Raw genomic sequence first — 26,752 nt, 5'->3', positions numbered from 1 at the left:
CCGACGCAAAATGTTGGACCGCGTGACCAACGAGCCGAAAGCAAGTAGGAATAAACAAAAAAGCTAATTACAGGATGACATTTTTTTGCATGTGATGCGGCAACATGTGCCAAAGGCCGTGGAAATGAAGTTAAACTAATCAGTACCAGATTAAAGAGAAAAGAGTCTTTGTTTGGAATGGTTGCCGCCATTCTGCACGTGGGTGGTGTTTGCTCCAAAATGGCACCAGCTGGCCCTTTAAACTTTTTGGAAAAACTAAGACGCAGACAATAAACCACGGGTGTTAAACTCAAATTTATATGGGTTGGACCAGATTATTTTTGGCCATTTCAAGGTAAATTAATGATCGCCATCCATTTTGACTGGCATGCACAGTCAATTAAAATGAATTTGGACCTTTATCGTTGTCAATGGCAGGCTATTTTGTGTCATTTCAGGGTACTTACTGGTTAATCCCTGTAAATTTGGGATTATTTCCTATTACAGTGGTACCTCGAGATACGAATTTAATGCGTTCCGGGACGGAGCTCGTATGTCGATTTTCTCGTCATTCAAACGAACGCTTCCCATAGAAATGAACTAAAAACAAATTAATTCTGCTTCCGCCCACAGGCCATATGTTTGACACCACTACAATACCCGATTTTTTTCTCGTTACAACCACAGCCTGACACGTGATAAGAGGAGCCGACTTTATATTTCAGCCTCTTAACGTGCACACTAACACACACAAGGTCTAGTCTAAAGTCTGTTGCCTCCTGCTCTTTACCAGTGACCAGGAAGTCAGCAAAAACCACAGCCAGAAGTCCACCAATCAGAATGGCTGGAAGAGACAGAGAGGTCAGACCAGTTGGGAACTCCTTTGCTAGTTAGCATAAAACAAAATACGCTTTGGGATATGAGGAAAGAAGTTGGGAAGTGGAATTAGGAGCTAATAAACCACGGATATACCGTACCAGGTGGTCCGGACCAGCTAACTTTTTAAGTGGTCTCAATGTGGCCCACTCACCAAAATGAATTTTGGGAAAGGTTGAATGGGACAGAGAACACCTTAACGTGCAAATTGTTCCCAGGTGTTGCGTTATAGTAAGTGGGTATTTTCCATTGGAGAAGACACAGGGAAGATGATAAGATAAACAACACCAACCTATCAAGACTTCCTTCCGCTCTAGGATGTTCTTTTGCGGAAGCTGTGCGGCCGAGCTGCCGACGTCCACCGTGTTGCCCACCAGATCCGGATCCTCCGGCGCCAGTCCCCGACCCAGGTCGTTCCTCTGGTCCTCGCGGATCTCAAAGTCACCGCTGGGTCCGACGGCGGCCAGCTCGTTGTTGTCCTGGGAACAGGAAGTTGACATTAAAGTCTTCCCTCGATTATGGCGACTTCACTGATCGCGAATCCACTGATCGCGAATCCACTGATCGCGAATCCACTGATCGCGAATTCACTGATCGCGAATTCACTGATCGCGAATTCACTTCGCATTTTTTTCTGCTATTAATTATTAAAAATAATGCAAATGAATAAATAAAATATATTTTATTTCTTTTTTAAAGTTCACAAAAATGTGAAAATCCACGCTGAAACTCGTAAGCGGAAGCCACTCTTGCTACTAGGACTTAGCACTAAATAAAATAAAAATGAAAAAAAAAAAGGTAGTTATAATAGGGTGACCCTAATTCGCAATTTTTCTGGTCTACATAAACCGTGATAGTCGAGGGATTACTGTAGAGCTTTTCACAGTCAATTAGTTAAAGGCCCTCCGAGGGCAACCATAAATACAACAAGGTCCAAAACCACAACCAAAATGGAGACTCATCCATTTTCCATGGACACCCCCCCAAAAATAAAATAAATAAAAAATAGCACTGAACATGCTTGTCAGTATTTGCTAATGATTTGTAAGATTTTCCGCCTCAACATCTGGGCCGGTGCCCGTTGCATCTCGCAGCTTCAAAACTATTTGCAGCCATTCCAGATTGCAACGGCAAAAGACATGTCTTTGTTCTATTAATGTAACATTCTTGCAAAGGCGGTTCTGACAACAAAGACATTTTGCATTACACCCCCTCCATCGAATCCCATTAAAAAGACGCAACCCCCCCAAAATAAATCCTGTTTTGATGCCCCTCACAAGCGTCTGCGTCTAGTTATCTCTCGCACGACGATCCGTCGTGCGCAAAGCGATTAAAACGCGATCAAAGCTTGAGTTTGTACGATGAAAATCACTTTTTCACCCTCAGTGACAAAGACAAAGCAGCTACTGTGCGCGTTTAAGTTACGTTTTATTTTTGGGGGGGCCGCCTCGACCGCGCACAGCTGCCGGATTTTGGGTAATGACAGAGTGGCGTATACATGAAACTATATCCTGAAAGTGTATATTTGAGGTCTTTAGAGAGCAGACCAGCTTATTTATTCACTTACTTTTGGACGTTTTTATAGCTACATCTGTTACGAATCGAAGTCTAAAAATGTTTTTAGAAACGTCACGTTTTTCCAAAGAGTAAAAAGTGAGCACTCAGCAGTTTGAGTTAAGCGCCGACTTCCGACGAGGCGTCACATCAATGTAAGACGGTGATAGATGTCCAATTATTTCATACTTTTGTGAGTTTTTATTTAGTTTGTCACTAGAAGACCTCTATTTATATTTATTTTTTTTAAATGTTATTTTTTATTGTATTTCTTTATTGTATTTTTTAATTGTATTTTTTTATTCTATTTTTTATTGTATTTTTTTATTCTATTTTTATACTATTTTTTAATTGTATTTTTTATTGTATTCTGTTTTGTATTTTTTATTGTATTTTTAATTGTATTTTTTATTGTATTTTTTTACTATTTATTTATTATGTATTGATTATTTATCAGTTCATCTGTTTGTTGTTGTTTTTTGTGCACGTCCCTACTTATTTATATTTTTTTATTGTATTTTTTTTACTATTTATTTATTCTGTATTTATTATTTATCAGTTCACCTGTGTGTTGATGTCATTTGTGCACTTTCCTACTTATTTATATCTTTTTATAGTATTTTTTATTATTTATTTATTTATTACGTATTGATTTTTTATCAGTTCATCTGTTTGTTGTTGTTATTTCTGCACTTCCTTACTTATTTATGTTGTTGACTATTTATTTATTATTTATTTTTCTGTTTGTTTATTGTGACTTATGCACATTAAATCTCATTATGCAATATTTATTATTCAATTCAAAGGGCCGACAGCAAATGAACCAACTGCTGTCAAAAGCAGAATTAAAAAAATTCTATTGTAATATTAATAAACAAAAAATGTTAATCAACAATGTTCATCGTGAAGGGAAAAAAAATATCCAAACCTTTAACTCAGAAAATAAGTAACTGACCTAACCACCTTAATATGTATTCATATTCTATTCTATTTTTACTTTGAGTATTTTTGTGTAAATTGGCCATTCCCTCACCTGTGTGGTAGTTGGCAGTGGTGGGCGTGTGGTTTTTTCTGTGGGTGCCCTCAGCGTGGTGGTTGCCACAGGAACCCTGGGCCTGATGGGGAACCTGCTCTTGGGAGTGGTGGTCAGGGTGGTAGTGGGCGGGGTGCTGGTGCTGGGAACATTTGCGCTGGACGCTTCCTCCGCGGGGGCGGCCACGTCTAACGAGGGCAAGGGCGACGTGGGCTCTGGCGACAGGTACACGTCCTCTTCTTCTTCTTCTTCGCTGGGAGCGGCGCTCGTCGCCACGGCAACCGGCGGAGAGGATTTAGGGGCGGCGGTGGTTCTGGCGACGGCGGCGGCGGCGGCGGCGGCGGCCCGTAGGCGCTCCAGCTCGCGCTCCCGCTCTTGTTGCCGCTCGCGCTCCCGTTCCCGCTCGCGTTCCCGTTCCCTCTCCCGCTCCCGTTGCCGTTCCATCTCCCGTTGGCGCTCCATCTCGCGGACGCGCTCCCGTTCGCGTTCCCGTTCTCGTTCCCGCTCCACTTGCTTCTCCTTCTCCAACTCCAGTTCCCAGAAGGCGCTCGTCTCGCCATCGCTTTCCGTGGGCGGGAGGGTGGAGGCCACGGCGGCGGTGACGACGGCGGCGGCGGCTTCAGTGGTGGCGACGGCCGTGGCGGCGGCGGCGGCGGCGATGGTGACGGCCACGGTGGGGTCCGGGTCGGCGCTGGGTTCGGCCGCAGGCGCGGCGGAAGGGGCGGGGCTGGTGGCCCGGGTGGTGGATTGGGGGACGGGTTCCTCTGTGGTGAAGGAAACGGGCAGTGATGTGGGCCTCACGCGGATGTCAGGAACTGAAAGGATTGAGAACAAATATCTACATTGAAATGGCACAATATTTGAAGTCAAGTCGCATTTACATTTAGAGAAACAGTAGCCTTGTTCCACTACAGCAGGAGTGTCAGACTCATTTTTGTTGGCGGCTATATCATAGTTATGATTTCCCTCAGAGGGCCATTGTGACTGCTAACCCATAAAATATAAATAAATGAATAAATGATCACTTTAATGTATTCCCTGCACACAAGAAATGGAATGATACCTGTTTGTGAAAGCAGAACCCGTTAAAAATTTGGATTCGTAACGGCAAAATGCCTTGAACAAATAATAGATTATATTTAAAAAATAATTTGGCAGATTGGATTTTTTTATACTTTTTATCCTTTCATAACTTAAACCTTACTATTAGTACAGCTCTATCTAGTAGATGTATAATACAGCCCCTACTACTACTACTACTACTCCTACCACAGATCCATCTAGTAGATGTATAATACAATACCCTAAGACTACCATTACTACCACTACCACTACCACCACCACCACCACCACCACCACTACTACCACAACCACCACTACTACCACCACTACCAGCACCACCACTAGCACCACTACGACTACCACCACCACTACGACTAGCACCACCAACACCACTACCATAAACACCACCACCACCACCACCACTACTACCACCACCACTACTACCAAATACCTTTTTTGCTATAGTTTTTCTAAATGCAATGAAAATGGAGTTGCGGCACTACGCCGGTTTCCTCGCAACAATCGAGGCGTGAAGTACAACCGTGGCCAAGCGAGGAGGTGGAGTGCGGCGGAAAAGGAGCTTCTGAGTATTAAACAAGTACAGAGAGGAGATTAATTTTCCCCGCGTAGATTTCATTCCATTTGAGCGGCGCTTAAAAGAGGAGCAAATTGAATGTGGGCTCACAAAGGCATGCAAGTAGGAGAGGATATTACAAAATGGACTCCGACAATAGAGCCACTGTCAAAAAAAACCCAAAAATCAGTCAGGACCGCCGCCGCCGCCGCCGGACTGATCCGTATCATCGCCGATAGACTTGAAGCAATTTTCCAGGCGGCTGTTTCCGCTGCTCTCATTACCTCCACCAAGACGGCTTTTGTTTTTAGCCCAATGCCTTTCCATTTGTTACCGTCAACCATGACACAAATACGACTAAGCCGATTATGAATGGAAGGATGAACGTATTTTTGACAAAAGCTAATGCCAGAAATTTGGTTATCGTAACTGCATTAGAATAGTGAATATTACAACCTTCCAACAAAGGTTTTTTTGTAAACATTGTTAAGACGGAGAATGATCGATGTTATTTTCAAGTGCATTGTTTGCATTGTTGTTTACCTGTACTACTTTTGGTTAACTTTTCAAAGTCTGCCAAAATAGTCATTTTCAGGCTGATTAAATATCATTGAGCGCAAATTAAATTTTTTTCCTGATATTAAACTCAACCAGCTCTTATATCCTTAATTAATTTTAAATTAAATAATTAGAAGTGGTGCTGGATGATGATGTATAACGTTTAAACAATAGTTCATGATGAAGTAACATAAATTCCCTCTCTTGTCACTTTTGCCAGTGCTTTTATTTCATCAATCAATAATGTAGGGCGGCCACTAGAGGTCACTAAACCAGCAAACGTATGGTTTGATACATTAGACAAAAATAATTTGTCACTTAATCAAATGACATTTTTATATATATATATATATATATATATATATATATATATATATATATATATATATATATATATATATATATATATATATATATATATATATATATATATATATATATATATATATATAAAAATGTCATTTGATTAAGTGACAAATTATTTTTTGACCTCCATACAAGACCAAAATTCTGGCATTTAGTAACTGTAAGTAGTAAAAAGAATCAATAAATAATGTACATTTGGAGATTTCATTTCCAACCGCCATAAAAACTTTAAGAGTAAAAGAGGTACAATTGTATATTCTTTGTATTTTATTCCAAATGTGTGCCCAAAAAGTGTATCAGATCAACTTCAGATGTAATAAAATTCCTATTCCCAAGTTACTTTATGTTACGCGTCCTACGCTAGTTAGCACACAGATCAGAACATCAGGCCCAATTACAGCAATGCGATTTAGGCTAATCGGCTAATTCCTACGCACGCCAGACAAATAGCAACATGGACTGCGCCAAATAGGTGCGTGATGCTCTAATCTGCGTGGACTTTAATCTGATTAGAGTAAATAAGATCTCAGGAAGGTGGTCGAGTTTGACCGGGTGTGTCCGTCCGTCCGTCCATCTTTGCGGTAATTGTGCATCGGAAGCTTTGGGTTAGGACGCCGCTCCGAGGGACGGGTGGCTGGGTGGCTTTTTAGAGCGCTCTTTCCCAACCACCGGGCCGCCCCACACTAGTGTGCCCTTGGAGATGGTCGGGTGTGCCGCGGCTCATTGCAAATCATTCATTGTCATTAATGGGCGGCCCAGTGGATGGGCGGTTAGTGCGTCGGCCTCACAGTGAGAGGACTGGGGTTCAAATCCAGGTCGGTGCACCTATGTGGAGTTTGCATGTTCTCCCCGGCCTGCGTGCGTTTTCTCCGGGTAGTAGTACTACTACTGCTACTAGCACTACTACTGCTGCTACTGCTACTACAACTACTATAAGTACTACTTCTACTACTACTACTACAACTATTAGTACTACAACTACTACTACTATTAGTACTACTACTATTAGTACTAATAGTAGTAGTAGTACTAATAGTAGTAGTAGTTGTAGTACTAATAGTAGTAGTAGTACTAATACTAATAGTAGTAGTAGTACTAATAGTAGTAGTACTAATAGTAGTAGTAGTAGCACTAATAGTAGTAGTAGTACTACTATTAGTACTACTACTATTAGTACTACTACTACTACTATTAGTACTAATACTACTACTATTAGTACTACTATTAGTGCTACTACTACTACTATTAGTGCTACTACTACTACTATTAGTGCTACTACTACTACTATTAGTGCTGCTACTACTACTACTATTAGTGCTGCTACTACTACTACTATTAGTGCTGCTACTACTACTACTACTATTAGTACTACTACTACTATTACTATTAGTACTACTACTACTATTAGTACTACTACTACTATTAGTACTACTACTACTATTAGTACTACTACTACTACTACTACTAGTACTACTACTACTACTATTACTACTACAATTAGTAGTACTACTACTACTATTAGTACTACTACTACTACTATTAGTACTACTACTACTACTAAGAAAAATCTTAACATTATGAGAATTAAATTAAACTATCACAGGGTTAAAATCAAAATATGGCCATTAAAGTCATATTGAGAGTAAAAAAGTTGTGATGTTACGAGATAGTCATTTTCTTGTTGTTACGTGAAACAGAAGTTTTAGATGAGAATGACTTTATATTCTTCATTTAGGCGACAGATTGAAATGGGAGATTTTGAGCACTACTACTTACAGCCAGAGCCGGATCCCGAGTAGAGGTCCTCGTCGTCGTAGAAGTCGTCCCCCGTGGAGCCTTCGTCATCGACGGGCGACCACGTCTGCCCCTGCTTGAGAGAAGAGCGGAGAATTCCATTGGACATTTGTCACTTCACTTAACACGACAAAGCACTCTCGGCAGGAAGCGATACGGCGGACGGCGGTCGGCGGAGCATCTGGTACTCCGGAGGAGAAAGTCGGTCAACCAAAGCGTCCAATGGCACGGCTTCAGAGCCGGCGAGAGCCGCTGCTCACTTTTCAACTGTTCGATGCCATTTTTAAACTAGAAATATAAAAAGGGAGGATGAGAGCAAAAGGCTTTGGGTGGATGTCACGGGATGACCACGGGGCAGGCTAGCGGGGCGCCAATGGCGTTTACTTGGATTTTTACAAATGCAAACACCAATGAGCAAAATAGTCCACTGGAAATGGAAGCAAACACATCAGCTTTTTCCTCAAGGCCAACTATCAATAGTACCTTGGCCAACGACTGGTCGATCGCGATCAACGGAATGAGCAGCCCTAATCTATTGTATGAATACGTCGAAGTATTAAGAGTTAAATGAAGAAAACAGGTTAAATAGTCAGCCATTACCATAACAGTTTTTCTGAAAACTATAACCAAAAAATGACATAGACAATATATACATATATACACACATTATATACATATATATATATTTATATATATATACATATATAGACATATACATATAGACATATATACACACATGTATATATACATATATATACACATGTATATATACGTATATATACATGTATATATATACATATATACGTATATATATATACACATATACATGTATATACATATATTAAAAAATGTAGTTTGATTAACATCAAACATGGTACTTATATATGTGTACTATATATACACATACATATGCATATATACATATATACACATACACACATTTATATACATATGCATATATACACATACACATACATTTACATATATATACGCATATATATATAAATACTTATATATACACACATATACACACACATACATATACAAATATATATATAATTTATATTTTTTATGAATAAAAATATTTTGTGCATATATATATATATAAAAATACTTATATACACACACATACACATACACACAACATATACATTTATATATATAATGTCACCAGTTTGAGCAAATCTCCAAAGAAGATAGCCAAGTTGCCTTTCTGAACATCTAGTAAACAAATCAAGAAAGAAAAAAAATAGGAAAATGAAAATAGTCAAAAGTCGCAATATTACGAGGCTGAAGTCATACATTCCAATATTACGGGTGAAAAGTTGTAGTATTACGAGATTAAAGTCATAGTATTACGAGATGATAAAGTCGTAGTGTTACACGATTTAAGTCATACTATGTAATATAACGGGATTAAAATCGTAATATTACGAGAGCAAAGTCGATTTGTTGCTTACTTTTATGTTACGTCAACCGGAAGTTTCATTTCACCGGCTGAGACTTTTGGCGATGTCTTGACACAAAACTACTTTCAGCAAAATATTAGGAGAAAAAAGTTGTAAAATGGCAAGGTCACAGTTGTTACATTACGTGACCCGCACGGTGTACGGGACGAGTGGACTTCAACTTCTGATGACGTAAAGGTCGATGTGAACACAAAATAGCATTTGGCCAGGCAGACAAGTCAAGTTTCACTTCAAAATAACATCGAAATACAAATTGTTGTACATTTCTCATTAAAAGAGCAGTAGTACCACCACTACTGCTAGTAGTACTACCACTACTGCTAGTAGTACTACCACTACTGCTACTACCACTACCACTACCGCTACTACCACTACCGCTACTACTACCACTGCTACTACTACTACTACTACCACTACTGCTACTACTACTACTACTACCAATACCACTCTTACCACAGCTCCATCTAGTGGATGTATAACACAAACACCTACTACTATTACCATTCCTACCACAGATCCATTTAGTGGATGTATAACACAAACTCATACTACTACTACAACCACAGATTCAACTAGTGGATGTATAATAAAATACCGTAACACTACCACTACTGCTACTGCACCCTATAATCCAGAGCCACCTTATAGCGCAAAAATACCATGTAAGCACAATAAGAAATACAGTCAAGACTCAAACCTTGAATTTCGAACGATGACGCAGACATGCTAAAAGCACAAGTCCGCCATGCCATCCTACCTGCCTGGTAACATCATTACAGAATATGACCATGTTTTTAATGATTAACAAAAAGCAAGAATCTGTTATTAGTTAAGTATTTTTTTATGCTGATGATGCACTGCAGCCAGTGTTGTCACTTACTTAAAATGGCCTATTTATACCAAAACTTTCCTGGTAGTTTATCCACTAATTAGCTCAAAAAGTACAAAAAAAAAAACAAGCTTTGCGTTTTGCTGGGGGTGCTGGAAAACGCACGTAATTGCATGTGACCAAAGCCCACTTTTTTTCTTTTTTAATCTCGCCGGCAAATCTAAATCTTTTCCTGTGGGGGTTGGTGGTGGGCCCGACCGACTAACTTGTGTGATGCTAATTGCGCAAAAATGAAAATGGAGGAGAAGCTCCTCCCTCCCCGGCCAACGGTTCCAGACGCAGGAAACCCGAAGCCTTTAAAAGCCAATAAAGTCATAATGGAAGCTGGAAACCTGAGCGCCTTGGTACTCCATCACGTCTCGCCGTAGATGGTCTGAAAAGGGGGCGGGGCCACCTTGTTGGGAAGAAGTACTCTTGTACTTCAAGTGTGTTTTGAACTGGAGACATCACTGAGGTTTTGACCACCAAATGGAACCTTCCTTGATACTCACTTTAGTTTGAATAAATGTAATTTTAATACGGAAATTAAAATAATAAACTAGTTTCACATTGGTAACTACGTATTGTAATATTTGTGTGTTGGATTAGTAAATTCATTGAATTATGACTTTTCGCCACTAGGGTTGGTTTTGGATCTAGCAAATATTTATTGTTTTGAGAGTTAAATGCCGCTAGGTGATGCTAATCTACGAGATTAGATTAGAATTTTATTTTATCCCGTATTTGGGGAATTTCCTTGGTTGCAGTAGTAAGACAGACACAGAAGACATTGTAGAACTAGTTAAAAATTCTGTATTAGCATTAAGATTAGCAGTGATAAAGGGGAAAAATATTATGTATATTTAATTTTTTAAATGTCTGGATAATTATGTAGTATTACAGGTTCCACTAAACAGGATTTTTTTGTAAGAACATTGGACTATTTATTATCATTATTTTTCAAACCTCTCAATTGTGTTAGAAGTGACTTTAAACTTTGGCAAGTTGTACCTGCAATGAAATTTCATTGCTTTAAAAATTTACAAAAATGTTCTGATTTTAAACAGCCGTATTATAATCGCACTGAATTTCCAATACGTCGGATCAAATCCCCAAAATTGGCCTAAAATTGGACTTCATCTTCTATCCATTCAATTCAAATGAATTTCTAGATGGCAAAATCCCCAATAAAAAAATCTAAAAACTTAGCTTTTCATGTGAACATTATATCTCCATTGTGACCCCAACCGCATGATCTAGCTATATTTTGCCGACGTAATATATGTAAAGGGAAACCACTTAAAAAAACAAGTACTAACAGTGTGTACGCCATCCAAATATTTCACAACGAAGGCCGTTGCTAGGGGCAACCTTCGCCTTTCACCCACAATCCCATCTTTTTAGGAGAGGGGGGTCGCAAGACTGGGGCGACCACTCACACCCGCACACTAACACCGCCCTACATGACCACACATAACATGAAAACAACTTAAACATGAGCTTGACACCCGCTTTTTTGCCACCAAACTGAGCATCCCCAAACACGCCCCACTTTCTTTTCATCTTCCTTATCTAGACTCAGCGTGCTTTTAAAAACAGCAAGCTTAAATAAACACCACCTCGCCCCTCCCCCACTAACAGACCTCTCTAGGGGGGGTCCAGAAGTCACCCCCAGGACACCCCCTCTTTTTGAATACACATTTACACACACAAACACACGTCTAAATCCAGGCCATACGGCGGCTGAGAGTCTCCCCGGTCTATTTTCAGAGTTGGATGCAGACTGTGTTTAAGCGGATGTGCGCCCCCACGGTACTCTCAAGCCCCGCCCCCTTTCACCCACACGTACGCGATTAAAAGCACCATGTCATCACACCGGCGTGTTCAATTTATGAGCTGATATTGTGGTGTCAATTCAGAGAGCGATGCGTCACTGCATCTAATTACAGTGTGTGTTGCAGTGGGATATAATGATAGGTTTTCATTGTGGTCACTGTGTGTGCACGTGTGTGCACGTGTGTGTGTGTTTTTTTTTTTTATCCACCGTGAGTGCGACCAACCAGCGCTGCGTTCGGGCGAGCTATAAACAGCCCCGCGCCGCATAGCTAACCGACCGCAACGAGACGCCACTGCACCGATGAAACCTAGAGAGGGGAGGGGGGGCGCTGATGGTGGCTGCCCTCAATTTCACGAGCGCCACTTGTGAAAAAAGGACGATAACCCGGCCAGATTGCGTCCTGGCAGCGTGTGAAGACGTGCCACGGCCAAGAGGCGGAGACAGTTTTCTGCACCCCGAGTTGTTAACACTTTGTAGGGCAAGGGACTATTTGGGGAAATTTAGAAAACGGGCGTCCACGCATGTGGACGTTATGTTTTGGGTCATGTAGGCCTTGATGTTAAAATTTGGCGTGTGCGGTCGATTGGTCGCCGTCTTTTGGTCGCCCGGACCGCGACAACGGGCAACCAAAAGACCGGCGACCAAAAGACCGACGACCAAAAGACCGGCGACAAAACAAGGTAAAACAAGACGGTCTACGCATGAATAAAAGCCAAGAATGGCCATGAGCAGTTTCACTGAGCCGACATGCGAGTGTAGAAGAGTTTGTATGTACATGCGTTGTCCCTTTAAGAAGCCCACACAATGAAGCCCCGCCCCCATTCCACAAGTTAAGACACTCCCCCTGATCAACGTCAACCCCTCCCCCGATGTCCAATAACGGAAAACATTGTTACGATCCTATCTATGTCGCTTGCAAACCTGCTACAAAAAAACCCAAAATAACTTTTGTTCAAGCTTGGGGTGTTTATCCAGCACAGGTGCGTCCTCTGAGGCGTTGACATTGCGATCTAGAGCGGCACAACTCCGACACCACCGCGTGACGTCTCATTTTACATTGTGTGACAAGGCGATTTAATTTGTGAGTGCAGAAAAAAATCCGCCAAAAAATTGCCTATGTTAAAATTAGCATACAACGGAATAGCATCAAAACTAAAGATCCTATTTGTTGTTGTTGTTGTTAAAATCATGCTGGGTTTTCTTGCGAGTGACTTCAGATAGATTTGTCGGTAACCTGAGAGGCTCTCGCTTGCACAAAAGCTACGCTAACACACCCACACACACACAATTGGGCGACTACAAAGAAATTGTTAATTGTCCTTTTTAATGTGGGAGATGTTATCTGAGAGTTCTCCGCCTCATATCGCAAACGGCGAGGGCTACGTTAGCATAGCGACGCCATCTGCGACACTCTTAAATGCAGGCGCACGGTGGGGGGGACGGTCCAGGGTGGGGACAAATGCAATTAAGGACGCCGAGGTCACGTTCATGCCGTTGAGAAGGGAACACTCGGTGGCTTTTATGCGGGAGTGCCTGGGCATTTATACCCAAATATGAACGACATCTGGGGTGATAATCAAAGTGAAAGGGTTTATTGTCATTCAGTCCGTGTTGGAGAGTGAAGAGATACACTCGGTTTAATGAACATTTTCATGTTCGCAAGGATAATAAATAACGGGAAAATGTGTGTTATAGTTCGGCTTTAATGGCGAGTGGCCAAATTTGACTGATTTTATGTAGTCAATTTGTCTAGTTGACATTAGATTAGAACTTTATTTCATCCCGTATTTGGGAAATTTCTTAATTGCGGTGGCAAGACAGACAAGACACACAAGACAATGTAGACCTAGGTAAAAAAACTGGAGCCACACATGGGAAGTCCACAAGGTGGGGACCATTTTGTCTGGAGGTTTTAAAGATCATCTTCCTTGCCTAGATCCTCCTAAGATGTCCCATCACCTAATCAAAAGACATGCTTTGAATTTAGTAGTAACTCATCATAGTGTCCTAATTTGGCGACAACTGGCAATTTATTAAAAAAGGGGGAAAGGCATTTTATTTCAAATCTAGAAACACATAACAGCGATATTTAGTGAATAATAAATCGAAATCTTCAGATAACGCATAAAATATTTGGTCTATTTTGGCCATATTCTTTCTACCTTTGGAATAATTTATTGCTTTTTAGACTTTAAAATGAATCTCCAAAAAATTCAACGACAATGGCTCTTTTAAAGCTCGGGTACTTGGGGGGGAAAAAAAACTTCTGACTTGAACTACTCTCCAGTCAACTTTGTTGCATGGAGCAGCAAAACTTTCCACACGATGGGAAATCCCTCAGTTTGCCATAGTTTATTTGACCTGAGAATAATAACGGAGAATTACGACGACCCTAAAGCAGGTAATGAAAAGTTCACGTGGAGTTGAGGTGGCAAATTTCTAACACGACTGCCCACGCCTCATAAAGAGATTGCTGATTCACGCCGACTGCTGCGTCGGCTCTTCTGCACGAAACGCACGAAACCGCCAGACTAGCGGCAAGCTGGCAAACCCTCGAGAGAAAATCCACGCCGCCTGTTTATTGCCGGTAGGGCGCCCATCTTCCCTATTTTTTTTTCCCCCCCCGCAGTAAATCCCGGAGCCAATCGGCGGTGACCTCCGCTCTGCCTCCATCTTTGGCTTTTTTACGCTTCGTCTCACCGCTCGCTAACCGGCGCGGTGGTCTGGACGTCGGCCAACCCGTGTCCTCGCACACTTCCATTGAGGGGATAGAGTGTGCGGGAGTCAAAGTGTGTGTGTGTGTGTGTGAGTAGGTTAGCAGGTGATGGCCTCGTTAAGACACCTGCCACCTTCATCGCAGATTAGCACAGATAGCCTCACGGCACGGCTCGCAAAAACACACTAGCGACAATATTTACGGCGGACCGCTGAAATTTCAGCGCTATGATAACCACAAGGGAAATATATTCTCTGCCTTGCAAATATATTATTTTGAAATGTTTGGGTGAATAACTTTTGTGATGTTCTTAGGGAAAGTTTTGGTGCGATATAGCCTGGATTAAAATAAGACAAAAAGGACAGACTAACTATTTTTCATCAGATACCCTCAAATGTTGTTTTATATTATTTTGAACCAAAAGACAATTGTTGCGCTATTTTTAAAAAATCTCTTTTGAAAAATGGGTGTTTAACAAATAAAAGATTGACTTTACACACTTAGAGAAGGTGAAGAAATTCAATTCAATTCGTCTATTAGGATCCGACAGCTGTTTCTGACCACCATTGAAAAAAATCAACTCTCTACATTGCACGGTTTGGACAAACGTAGCGAGAGAATCTTAACATACACACACACAACCATTAATCATGCTTTATAAGGATTAATAGATAAAGCACGAACATAAATATCACAAATGCGGCCCGGCAACTAAGTGCTTAGCGTGTTGGCCTCACATTGGGGGACCTGGGTTCAAATCCAGGTCGGTCCACTTGTGTGGCTTTTCTCTGGGTACTCCGGTTTCCTCCCACATTCCAAAAACATGCATGGTAGGCTGATTGGGGTTGTTTTTGGAATGTAACCCCCACCAAAAACAAAGGTATACTGTACATTTAATGAAAATAAAAGCATTCAATTCAATTCACTTTCGACCCATACAACAAAACCAAAACTACAATAACACCCATGCACTACATGCACTACAACCAACAAACCACTCTTGACAATACCATGTTCCCCAAGTTATTCCAAGTTAAGTTATTCCTGACACTGAAAGAATACCCAAACTTTGCAATTAAACTGCACAAGTATAAGAGTCGCACATTCTCGATATTTATATTCACTATCCAAACTCCGCGCAGTAAGAAAATGTAAGGATAACTTCGGGTTTTTGGCAGCAGGGGGTCACGGGTGTGAGTTTGAAATCAAGAACCCCGCTGTGCAGTTTTACGCTCATTAGCACTTTAAAAAATGCGAAATGCGATGGTCCTGAGTGCGGTGAATGAGGGGAAAAATATGTTCAGATATATCTGGCACTAAAAGGGGAGGAAGTGTTAGTGCTTCAGACTAATGTGTTGCGTGTTTGTTTTCGACGCTCCACGCTCGAGTCTTCCTAAACAAGCTTGTGTGCGGCAGCCAGAAAATCAACGTGCAACGTTTTCCCGTCAATCAAACTAGGCTACGTTCCGCTAAACCGGGTAGCTAAATGATGTGGAATTGTAATTGGCAGAGTGGTGAAAAGGGAGACAAAGGAAAAGACTTCATTTTTTTACATTCATATTCATTAAGACCAACCGTATGTATACATGTACATCTGTGTATGTATATACATGTTAATTTATATATATGTATATATGTATTTATACGTATATTTATATATATATATGTATACGTGTATATATGTATATATATGTATATATATACATATAAATACATATATATGTGTGTATATATATATATACACATATATACACATATATATATATATACACATATATATATACACATATACACATACATATATACACATATACATATATATACACATATATATACGTATACATATATATATATATAAATATATATATATATATATATATACACACATATATATACGTATACATACATATATATAAATATATATATATATATATACACATATATACACATATACACATACATATATACACATATACATATATACATACATATATAAATATACGTATAAATATATATATATGTATTTATACGTATATTTATATATATGTATGTATACGTATATATATACATATATATATATGTATATTTATATATATATATGTATATATATATGTATATATATATATATATATATATATATATATATTTCAGCAACACACATTTATTTAAACATTTATTTATTAATGTTTTTATTTATTTATGTATTCATTTAGTTATTTATTTATATATGTATATATTTATTTATGTGTATTTATTTCGTTATTTATTTGTTTATTTAATTATTTATTTGCTTATTTATTTTATATGCTACTGTGACAATGAAATTTGCCGAATACGGGATGAATAAAGTTATCTAATCTAATGTTTAAATTCTCTCCTCCTTTAGCTAGTTAGCATTTCCGTCCAGCCCAAAATGTAACCCATCGAGCATTTACATGTAAGTTTAGTCCGCAGGTGTGTGCTTATAATGAGGGCGGCTATGCGCCCGAATTAGACAAGAAATTCCACGTGGTGGCGCTGTTTGTGCGTGGGCGTTAGTAGGATAAGATACAAAGTCACCTCTAAAATGACATCATCCTTTAATCATTATCATTATCATCCTTTAACTTCAGACACGTCAACTTTACCGAAACTTCTTATCTTCCGGCAGTTAATTAAAATTCCCGTTAAGTGGCTGACGCTGATGATCACTTCAAGGAGCGACTCGTTTAACTTGCAAACATTCAAATTGAAAACCCGCTTGGGCTCTTCGTCCTCGTCTTCGTGCCGGCTTTGATCTGCTTTTCAAAACTCCAGACGAGAAATGAGATAGCCCATGTCCAGAAATTGGTTATTTCCGAGCAATCTCGCCGAAGATGGCCGCCGCGACGCGATTCTCAAAACATGGCTGCCGTGACAACCCGGTTTCTCTGTCCTTCGCCGCCGATGCAATGTCAATTTTACGGCACGAGTTGCAATCAACTGTTCATCCCTGAAGGACGTTAGCGTGTTAGCGCGAACGGCGGTATGATGAAGCCGCGGACGCGGTCGGGTGGTCACCTGACTGTTTCGTCACACATCGGTGGGCTCGCAGGCGTAATGGGGTGGAGCCCCGAGACGATCACCTACACACGTACAATAAATCTGAGATGAAAAAGTGCTGGTGTGATAGTAGGGCATCGTGCAGAGACGGATTCATGACCCTAGCATCCAGATGTTACACTAATCTGTCAATCCAACGGGATTAAGAGCACAAAGTGTCATCATTTGCGAGGATATTACAGCTCCACTAAAACCTCCCGCTGAAATCTCCTCACATTCTCTTGCACCGCATTTTGCAGACCTTTTTAATGAGTTTTTTGGGCCTGTGATTTATTACCAATTGCATTTTTTACCCACACTGACGTCTGACACCAACTATTTATTTTTATTTTTTATTTATACTTTTTATTCTATTTATGTATTTTATTTAGATATTTACTTAAATTTTTATCAATTAATTTATTACTTAATTTATTTATTATTTATTTATTTACTTATATTTATTTATTTATTAACTTATTTATTACCTATTTATTTATGTTTAAAATGTCTTTTGCTGTGTCTGTATTCTCACCCTCTTGCTACTGTGACAATGAAATTTCCCAAATACGGGATGAATAAAGTTATCTAATCTAATCTGACACCAGGTGGGGGACGCCCTCAATTGGCGGCCAACCAATCACAGACCCCCCAAATATGGACAACCGTTCAATTTGGCAATTTAGAGCGTTCAATCAGCCTACCGTGCAGGTTTTTGTAATGTGGGAGGAGACCAGAGTACCAGGGGAAACCCCACGCAAGCCCGGGGAGAATATGCAAACACAGTGAGGACCCAGCTGGGATTTAACCTCAGAACTGTGAAGCCGATGCGCTAACAACTTGCCTAAGATCCAGTTTGCCGGAAAAATTGATGTATTACGTAAAAACCAAACTACCCAAAAAACGAGTGCATCTAAAATCATTTTCAAATGAGTAGAACTTCAACTCGACTTAAGCCCCTTTCAGAAATGCTCCGAAGTTCTATAATTAACTCAGAATTTACCGGGCATGCACTAAAAATGATGCGTTCAAGTGACAGTAAGGCCGGAGCCTGAGATCGAACCCTTGATTTCCGAACATACGACCTATAAAGATGTCAAAAATAGATCCGACAACTGTTTTCCTACCTCGAGGCATTGGATGAGACTCTTAATTTTTGAATGGGAGAACGCAGGAATCCCAATCTGTTTCTGTTCCGATTTATAGTCCAGTAAACTTTGTCCCCCCCCCCCAAAAAAATACAGCGCTTCCGGTACATTAACACCATGTGGACCATTCAAATGTTCCCAACTCATTTGGTGTCCTCACTGGGAAGAGGAAGACACGTGTGCGCACACACACACTAGGCCTCCCTGCATGGAATGGTCTTCCATTATGCATGACCTTATGAAACATGCAGCTCCGCGTGCGTTAGCGACGTCGGCTAAATGAAAGCCACTATTTGTGTCTAGATGTATTCAATAGCCATCTACACATTCTGAGGGACAACGCGCAAATAAGAGCCATTTACCGTATTTTCTCGCATATAAGCCGCCCCCACATATAAGCCGCACCCTAAAAGTTGCCCTTTAAAATCGCCGAATTTTACAATTTATCACGTATATGCACCCCGATTGAAAATGTTCACCTCCATATTTATGGTTTTAATAGGGAGTACAAATGTGTTGCTAACCTTAAGAAAAATAATTTATTTAATTATTTATTTTTGAGATACTGTATGAATCAAAAGCACATTATTAGGGTGAATATCATAAGTTAGTAATTCATGCAGTAATGATTGTTTTCTTACTGCAAAACTGAAAATAACCACCGAATGGTAAATGTTAATTTGCTGACATCTACTGGTGATAAAGAGTATAGCCACGCTGTAACTCTTGTGCGCATACAAGCCGCACCCTTGATTCAGTCATCATTTTTTTCTGTTACAAATACGGCTTATATGCGAGAAAATATGGTAATATGAAAAATGAGCTAGCGAGTTAGCGTCCGAGACGTAGCCAGAAATGCTTTGCGACACGAACGGCGCTCCCACGCTGAATAATGCACTATTTTGCGCTTACGAGTGTGGGTAGTGCGAGTGTGTATCGACGTGCGATTGTGTAAAAATGCTGCAGTTAGCGCCGTAGCTGTTTAGCTTGTAGGTCAACGGCAAAGCTAAATGCAGATTTAGGAGGAGAGTTGACTCAACGATGCCATTCAGGCCAGGACCTGCGGGAGGGCGTGGCTTCAACTTTTTTGCCGTTTCCAAGGAACTTTTCAAAGGGGGTTTAGAAATGTGTCCGCTCCCCCCTGCGGACCCTTTGTGCGAAGGGGGGGGACGGTGGGGGATGCCGGAGGCGCTGGCGAGGAGGGTAATCGATGCTTTCGCCGTAGAGCTTCAAAATCGAAAATGCGAAGGAGGTGTGTGAGTCACAAGAGGCAGAGGGTGCTTGTGGCGCTGCTGGTGTAATTACAGATTGAGTAATTAGGCCGATGACTGCCATGTGAGGAGTTGGGGGGGGGGGGGGGGGAACGAGAATTGGAAAAGTGTGGGAAGGAAGGAAGGAAGGAAAGAGGGAGGGAGGCAGTGGGAAGTATGAAGGTGAGAGACACAAGGACAAAGATGGGAAATTACCAAGAAAAATTGAGCAACAAAGATTCAGGGGAAGACTGGAACAAATATTAGGAATAAAGGAAGGACGAAGACAAAGATGAAAACAAGGGAAATGGAAGAAATGTCCAGAAGATGAAGATAAAGAAGACAGAGCAGAAATGGACAAGCAATGTGATTTAAAGGACCAAGAGGAAAAAGTAAAGACAATGAAAATGGAGAAGAACAAAGTAGGAAAGAAAGAATAACAAAACAAAAAAAACACAGGAGAAGGTATTAAAAAGACAAAAAGGGACAACAATGATAAGATGAAGATAAAGACGAGGATGACAAGAGGAAACAAAGGATGAAGAAGAAACAAAACATGGGGAAAATGATAAAGAGGATGTGGAGGGGGGGAAAAAAGGCAGACGATAAAGGATGATGAAAACAAAAGATGAAGATAAAGAAAACACAAGGACAGCAACACAAAGAAATTGAACATAAGAAAAAGGACAGAAACGAAGACTGCGAGGACAAACACGGGAAACTTGAAGAAGAAAACAGTGAGGACAAAAGGTGAGGACACGCTAAACGCTAAAAGAGCAAAAGAAAACAAACAACAGAAAGACAAGGACAAAAAAAGAAAAGATGGATGTAAAGAGCAAAGGTCAAAAAGACGCAAACGACAAAGAAAAACAAGTTTGCGGGGGAAAAGTGGCCAAATCCAATCAACTCTTGAAATCTAGAAGGCTAGCATGTGTGGAGGTATGTGCGTAATTAGGGGGCGGGGGAATCCATCCTATACAACACAGGTGGTAAACAAATTGCTCCTCCGGGGCATAATAAAGAGCAGATGACCTCGCCACGGTCCCTGGGCTGGTTCCCATTGGCTGACGAGCCTCCCACGGGCCGACGAATCCCGTTTCTACCCGGCGACATCAAAAACAAATCGCAAAGGCCTCATTTGTCGGACAAAAAAAAAAAAAAAGACTGAACCGAGGGTACAGCTTATATGCGCATAAAAAGACGACACGCACGAAACTGCAAGGTGACAAAGACGAAAAACCATGACACCATAACGCCATGGCGCCGTGACGCCATGACGCCATAAGAAAGAGATAGAAGAAACCAACCGGGGAAGAAAAAAAATGGAATACAAAGAAGATGATGAGGACAAACAGGAAGATGACGAAGGGCGCCAATTTTGTACACGTTGACTTCCTGCCTGTACGGCTTTTTCATGGCGTGCCCAACTTCCTCCTCCTCTTCCTCTTCCTCTCGAGTGGCCTGGCTCCACAATTGCATTTGACCTAAATCCCCTTTCATTCTCTTCAAATCCATCTCCGCCGCGGATCTAATCGGCCAGCTCGCACCTTGAGCCGCCGCCGCCGCCGCCGTGACGGCTAATCGCTTCAGCTGGAAACCGAGCAACCGGATCCATCACCCAAGACTCCTTGACTTCCAAAACATCTTCCCTTGGGAGATTTCATCGCGACGTACGTACAACGCCACGCACCGTGGGCGGAGCTAGCTTATTGTATTTTACCAGGCTAACATTGGGCATGCATGAGACGAGCCGTTTAGCTTCCTCAAGCATCCGTGACGACACGGTAATTAAGACGACCAATGCAGATAATCGCCCGGCAACAATTGCCATTGGTTAATGATCCTCATTACTTGGCGCTCTGTGCTAATTGCATTTATTTATGAATAAACTGCCAGCTGCCATCCTTCAAAATGTCATTTTGTGAATGGTCGCAGCTAAAAACGCTGATAAACTAGCTCTCACTTTTTTTTTTTTTTGCTTGCACTTGTGGTCACACACAAAAACACCTGTCAAGATGCATACATTTTCAAAAAAAATAAAAATAACAAACATGACATTCAATCTCGCACTCAATCTCAGGCACTGCCACTCACTTTCACTCTCTCACATCCTCACTCATTCAAAAACTTACCCCCGCGTGCACTAATTGACAAATATTTCTACATACATATACAGTCATACCTCTACTGACCCACACCTCTAGGTATGAACGTTTCAGGTTATGATTTTTTTTTAATATGCAAATGAGTGACTCAATATACGAAAAAGATCCAAGTTACGAAATCCCCCAAAATATAAATGCATTTCCTTATCCGTTATTTTATTTTGAATTCCCCTTATTAAGTGCTTAAAAACTGTACAAATGCAACACGGTACAAATTTTCACACACACAGACAGAGCACACGTAAATGTCTAAAATGTACTACAAAGTGTACGGCTTTCGGCCCTGGTAGAACGGAATATAAGCGCAATCTGGCGGACAAACACGGGTATTACATCTATAACAGCCGCGGAGGGAGATATTTCCATGGCACGGGGCACATTTTCATATGCTTTATTTTAAGACATTAATAAATAACTTTCTTAAAATGTTCTCTCATTTTTGTGTTCCCTCACATCTTTCATACAAAATTGGGACACCAAATTTAAAGGGTTTAGTTGGTATTTGTGTGAGGACCGTGGAACGAATTGGAGAATTTACATATAAAGTACACCTCTACTTACGAAATTTTCAAGTTACGAAAAAAGTCTTGGAACCAATGAATATCGTAAGTAGAGGTATCGGCTAGGGTTCTTAAAGCGTTGGGCTGGAATTTTAAGGCACGATTTTCGCTCTAATCCACAACTGTTAGAATGAACGATTAGGAAAATGAACCACCTGCCGCCAGCCAGGTAGAGAGAGAGGGGGGCTTCTGGGAAAGATGCAACGCGGCCAGAAAAGCCGGGGAAACTTGTCAAAAGAGCCCACTCTGGCAGCTCATTAACTCGCTCGCCCTGCACATGCCTTTGAAAGGGCCTTTCAAGTGGGAGAGTTCAAAGGTCGAAAGCGAGACGCCGCGCGCTCACCGCCGCCGCCGCCGAGCACCGAAGGCGGCCGCCGTGTCAATGTCTGCGTTTAATTGGATCAATGCTCGTCCCTCGTGGCCGGCCGATAATGGGGAAGACGTGAGTAACATGTGGGAAGCTCGCCGTCCGCCTTCCTGTTTAGGGAAAATAGCGCCGCAGGAGTCGGACGCGCATGGATGAACCGACGGGTGGAAGGCGGCGGCATCAATGGGTGGGCGGAGAATAGGAAGGCGGATGTGGGAGAGGGCGGCGACCGTTCATTCGCCAGATAGACGTCCAATCCGTATGAACGTGGAGCGGCTGGCAGTGCGAAATTAAAGTCGAGTTGAGTTCAATTTTTTTCGTGTTAAAACAAAATACTAGATATAAAAATCAGCTCTTTTTTTTAAATAGATTTTTTGATCAAAAAACAAGAACGTTTTGTAAATGTTTCTTTTTTTGTCTTTATAAAGGCCAAGAAAGAAATGCAAACATTACAGTCTATATTTTATTTTCTAATTGAAGAAAAATGACAACAATAAAAAACTAAAGACACATACACTATGTTACGCTTTATTCCTCTTTTAAAAGAAATATTTGAAAGTAAAAATGCTCAAACTATTTTTGATTCAAAAATAAGTACATATATATTGAAAATGATTATATGCTCTAATTTTATTAGAAGAGTTTTTTTTTCCAAGTTAAAAAAAATAAAGAAATTAATTCACTGTATTTTCTCAGTTTTATTCAACTTTCAAAAAAAAATTGTATTTTTTTTATGATTTTAAATCAAAAATGGAAATGGTAAAAAAAGTGATTATTTCCTTTTTTTATTTAAATAATATATTTAAAAAAGAAATATATTAAAAATAAATATTCTATTAAATTTTTGGAAATATTTTTTAAAAAAACAGTCAAGTCAGTTACGCTGATTTTCTAAATTTCAAACTAAAATATTTGTAAACATCCTATTACTGTAAAAAAAAAATCTAGTGAATCTAAGGATGTCGATAATACGACGCTGGATAATTATGGGATGGCTGAGTGACAGTGTTTGGAGAGGATATTTGGTGGTTTTTATGGGGGTGGGGGGAATGACGGATGGACAAATACATTACAGGGGAATAGAAGAGGGTGCTGGAAGAAAGCTGGATGAAGAAGTGTACGCGTGGAAATGGAAAGATGGCCGTTTTTGCAATGAGCTCGTGACCTGGTTCGCTCCTCCGTCTGCTGAATAATTCAAACACACACACACACACACACACACACACACACACACACGCACACAGTCGCATTTCCTGCACATTTGGCAAACAAACACGCACACATCTGGATAAAAGCGCCCAGTGAGGAAGTACGCTTCACTTCCTGTTTCCATCCCGTAACCTGGTGACCCGAAGGAACGCACAAACACGCACTTTGTCAACACAACACGGGTAAACACGCACTTGGGGCGTCTTAGCAACAAGTCTTTCAAATTCACTTATATGTCATTATGCCATTTTACATTAAGTGCAATGGGGAAATTAAATCAAGTGCTGGGTATTGGGAATGGGAATTTATTCCCAGATAAACGCCAGGCAACAACCAGGGCTGCCTCAAATGATTATTTGGGTCGTTAATCTGCAGTTTTTTTTTACGATTGGGCGACTAATTGGATCATACAAAAATCATTATTGGAGTCAGTTATTTAACTCTCGGCTTGGAAATTACCGATAAAAGCGCATTGAACCAAAAATATGCGGAGTCAAGTTGTATTATGAATAATCAAATGGTACTCTAAAGCATAAGAAGCTATTTGCAAATATCTCATTTTGTCAAGGAAAATATTTCCTTTTTATTAAAAAAATAAATTAAGACAGTTCCAGTTTGTTAGTTTAATCATTGTTAAAAAAAAGTTAAAATATAGCAGCTGCTTCTCCGTGCCTCACAACTTGTGCTAGCTTGAAAAGGACCACCTAGCGGCCGCATCGTGTACTCCTATGTCAAATTTGTCTCGTATCTCAGGGCGAAAATTTACTCGAAATATTCCTCGTATCTCAAATTTCTCGTATGATGGGACGGACACTCATGCGTCGGCTCCGAAAAGAAATCCTGTTTCCATCCCCCCCCCCCCCCCCCCCCCCGTGGCGGTTTTCCACGCTCCATCATCGGTTTAATAAAGGGGTCAGGATCTGGGAGGTCACGGGGGGCCAGGTCCGGCGGGACCGCCGCTTTCCGACTGGACTCCAGACTATAATTGCAAAGGGTCGCGGTGTTCATTGTTTGTTTGTTGGCGGCGGGCGGCTGAGGAGTATCCTGTTACGTTTTGGCGTGCATCCGGATTAGAGCTTGGACTCTAAATAGAAAAGTCCAGACACGGAGGACAGGCGGATGTAGGAATTGGACACGAATACTCTATGACACATGTGTCAAAGTGGCGGCCCAGGGGCCAAATCTGGCCCGCCGCATCATTTTGTGTGGCCCAGGAAAGTCAATGATGAGTGGCGACTTTCTGTTTTAGGATCAAATTGAAATGAAGAGTATAGATGTATATTACATTTCCTGATTTTCCCCCTTTTAAATCAATCATTGTCATTTTTCAATCCATTTTTTCTGTGTTTTTAGTTCAAAAATCATTTTGTAAAATCTAAAAATATATTTAAAAAAGCAAAAATAAACATTATTTTAAATCTATAAAAAAAATGGAATATTCAGGGCTTTTAATCCATTTATAAAAAAATATCTAAAAATTATATCTAAAATGGTCCGGCCCATGTGTGTGAAATCGAGTTGACGTTAAAGCGGCCCGCCAACCAACCTTTGTTTCTGACACCCTTGCTCTAAATTATGAGTGTGAGCATGAAAGGTTGTTTGTATCATCGTGCCCTCCGATTGGCTGGCCACCAATTCAGGCTGGGATAGGCTCCAGCACCCTCCACGACCCTAGCGAAGATGAAGCGGTTCAGAGAGAGAGAGAGATTGAGAGCGATACGGGTAAATTGACATACGAGCTCGGTCCTGGAACTCATTAAGCTCGTATCTGAAGGTTTTAGCGTCCATCCCAAAACCGTGCCGTGGCCCGACGGAGGTGGTCGTCATGGCGACGGAGGGCAGGTAGCGCTCCCGTCCTGAACCTGAATCCAGCTGCATTTTTGCGGGTGTGCTCCACGCCTGCCATGAACCTAAGCCCTTTTCCATCCATCCATCCATCCTTCCTTCCCTCCACACCCCTCATTATCTTCCTCTCTCCCTTTTTCCACTCCTCTTTCCTTCCACCGCCTCCATTTTCATCTCGCCCCGTCTCTGGAGAATATGTGTGTGTCTGAATGCGTGTGTGTTGGGCTTCCCAATTACTGCAGTGGAGACGAGTGTGTGTGTGTGTGTGTGTGTGTGTGTGTGTGTGTGTGTGTGTGTGTGTGTGTGTGTGTATGTTTAGTATCTGAACAAGCGGAATTCTCCGACGCGAGTAAACGGGAAAAAAAAAACCCACCTTTGGGGTTTTAGCGTCTCCCCTGTTTGAGTCACTGCGATTTTTTTAAGAATGGCACGCCATCAACGAGTGTTTGTGCGAAATATAAT

The 26,752-nt window shown here is 40.9% G+C and overlaps 1 protein-coding gene across 3 annotated transcripts in view; it reads right to left on the bottom strand.

The window, feature by feature from the left end:
- Positions 1–26,752, bottom strand: part of sdc3 (syndecan 3) — a 35,382-nt gene that overhangs the window by 2,775 nt on the left and 5,855 nt on the right. For 2 of the 3 annotated variants that reach the window (XM_077589973.1, XM_077589974.1), the window contains 3 exons: positions 7,779–7,872; positions 3,443–4,257; positions 1,148–1,334 (listed from right to left, as the gene is read on the bottom strand). In XM_077589973.1, coding sequence (XP_077446099.1) covers positions 1,148–1,334; positions 3,443–4,257; positions 7,779–7,872 — 1,096 coding nt within the window. The remainder of the gene's footprint in view (positions 1–1,147; positions 1,335–3,442; positions 4,258–7,778; positions 7,873–26,752) is intronic. The other variant, XM_077589975.1, reaches the window with a different exon arrangement.

The sequence above is a fragment of the Stigmatopora argus genome, chromosome 21, assembly GCF_051989625.1.
Source record: "Stigmatopora argus isolate UIUO_Sarg chromosome 21, RoL_Sarg_1.0, whole genome shotgun sequence".
NCBI classification, from domain to species: domain Eukaryota; kingdom Metazoa; phylum Chordata; class Actinopteri; order Syngnathiformes; family Syngnathidae; genus Stigmatopora; species Stigmatopora argus.
Note: the sequence above shows the minus strand (reverse complement) of the source record. Positions and strands in the feature narration are given on the sequence as shown.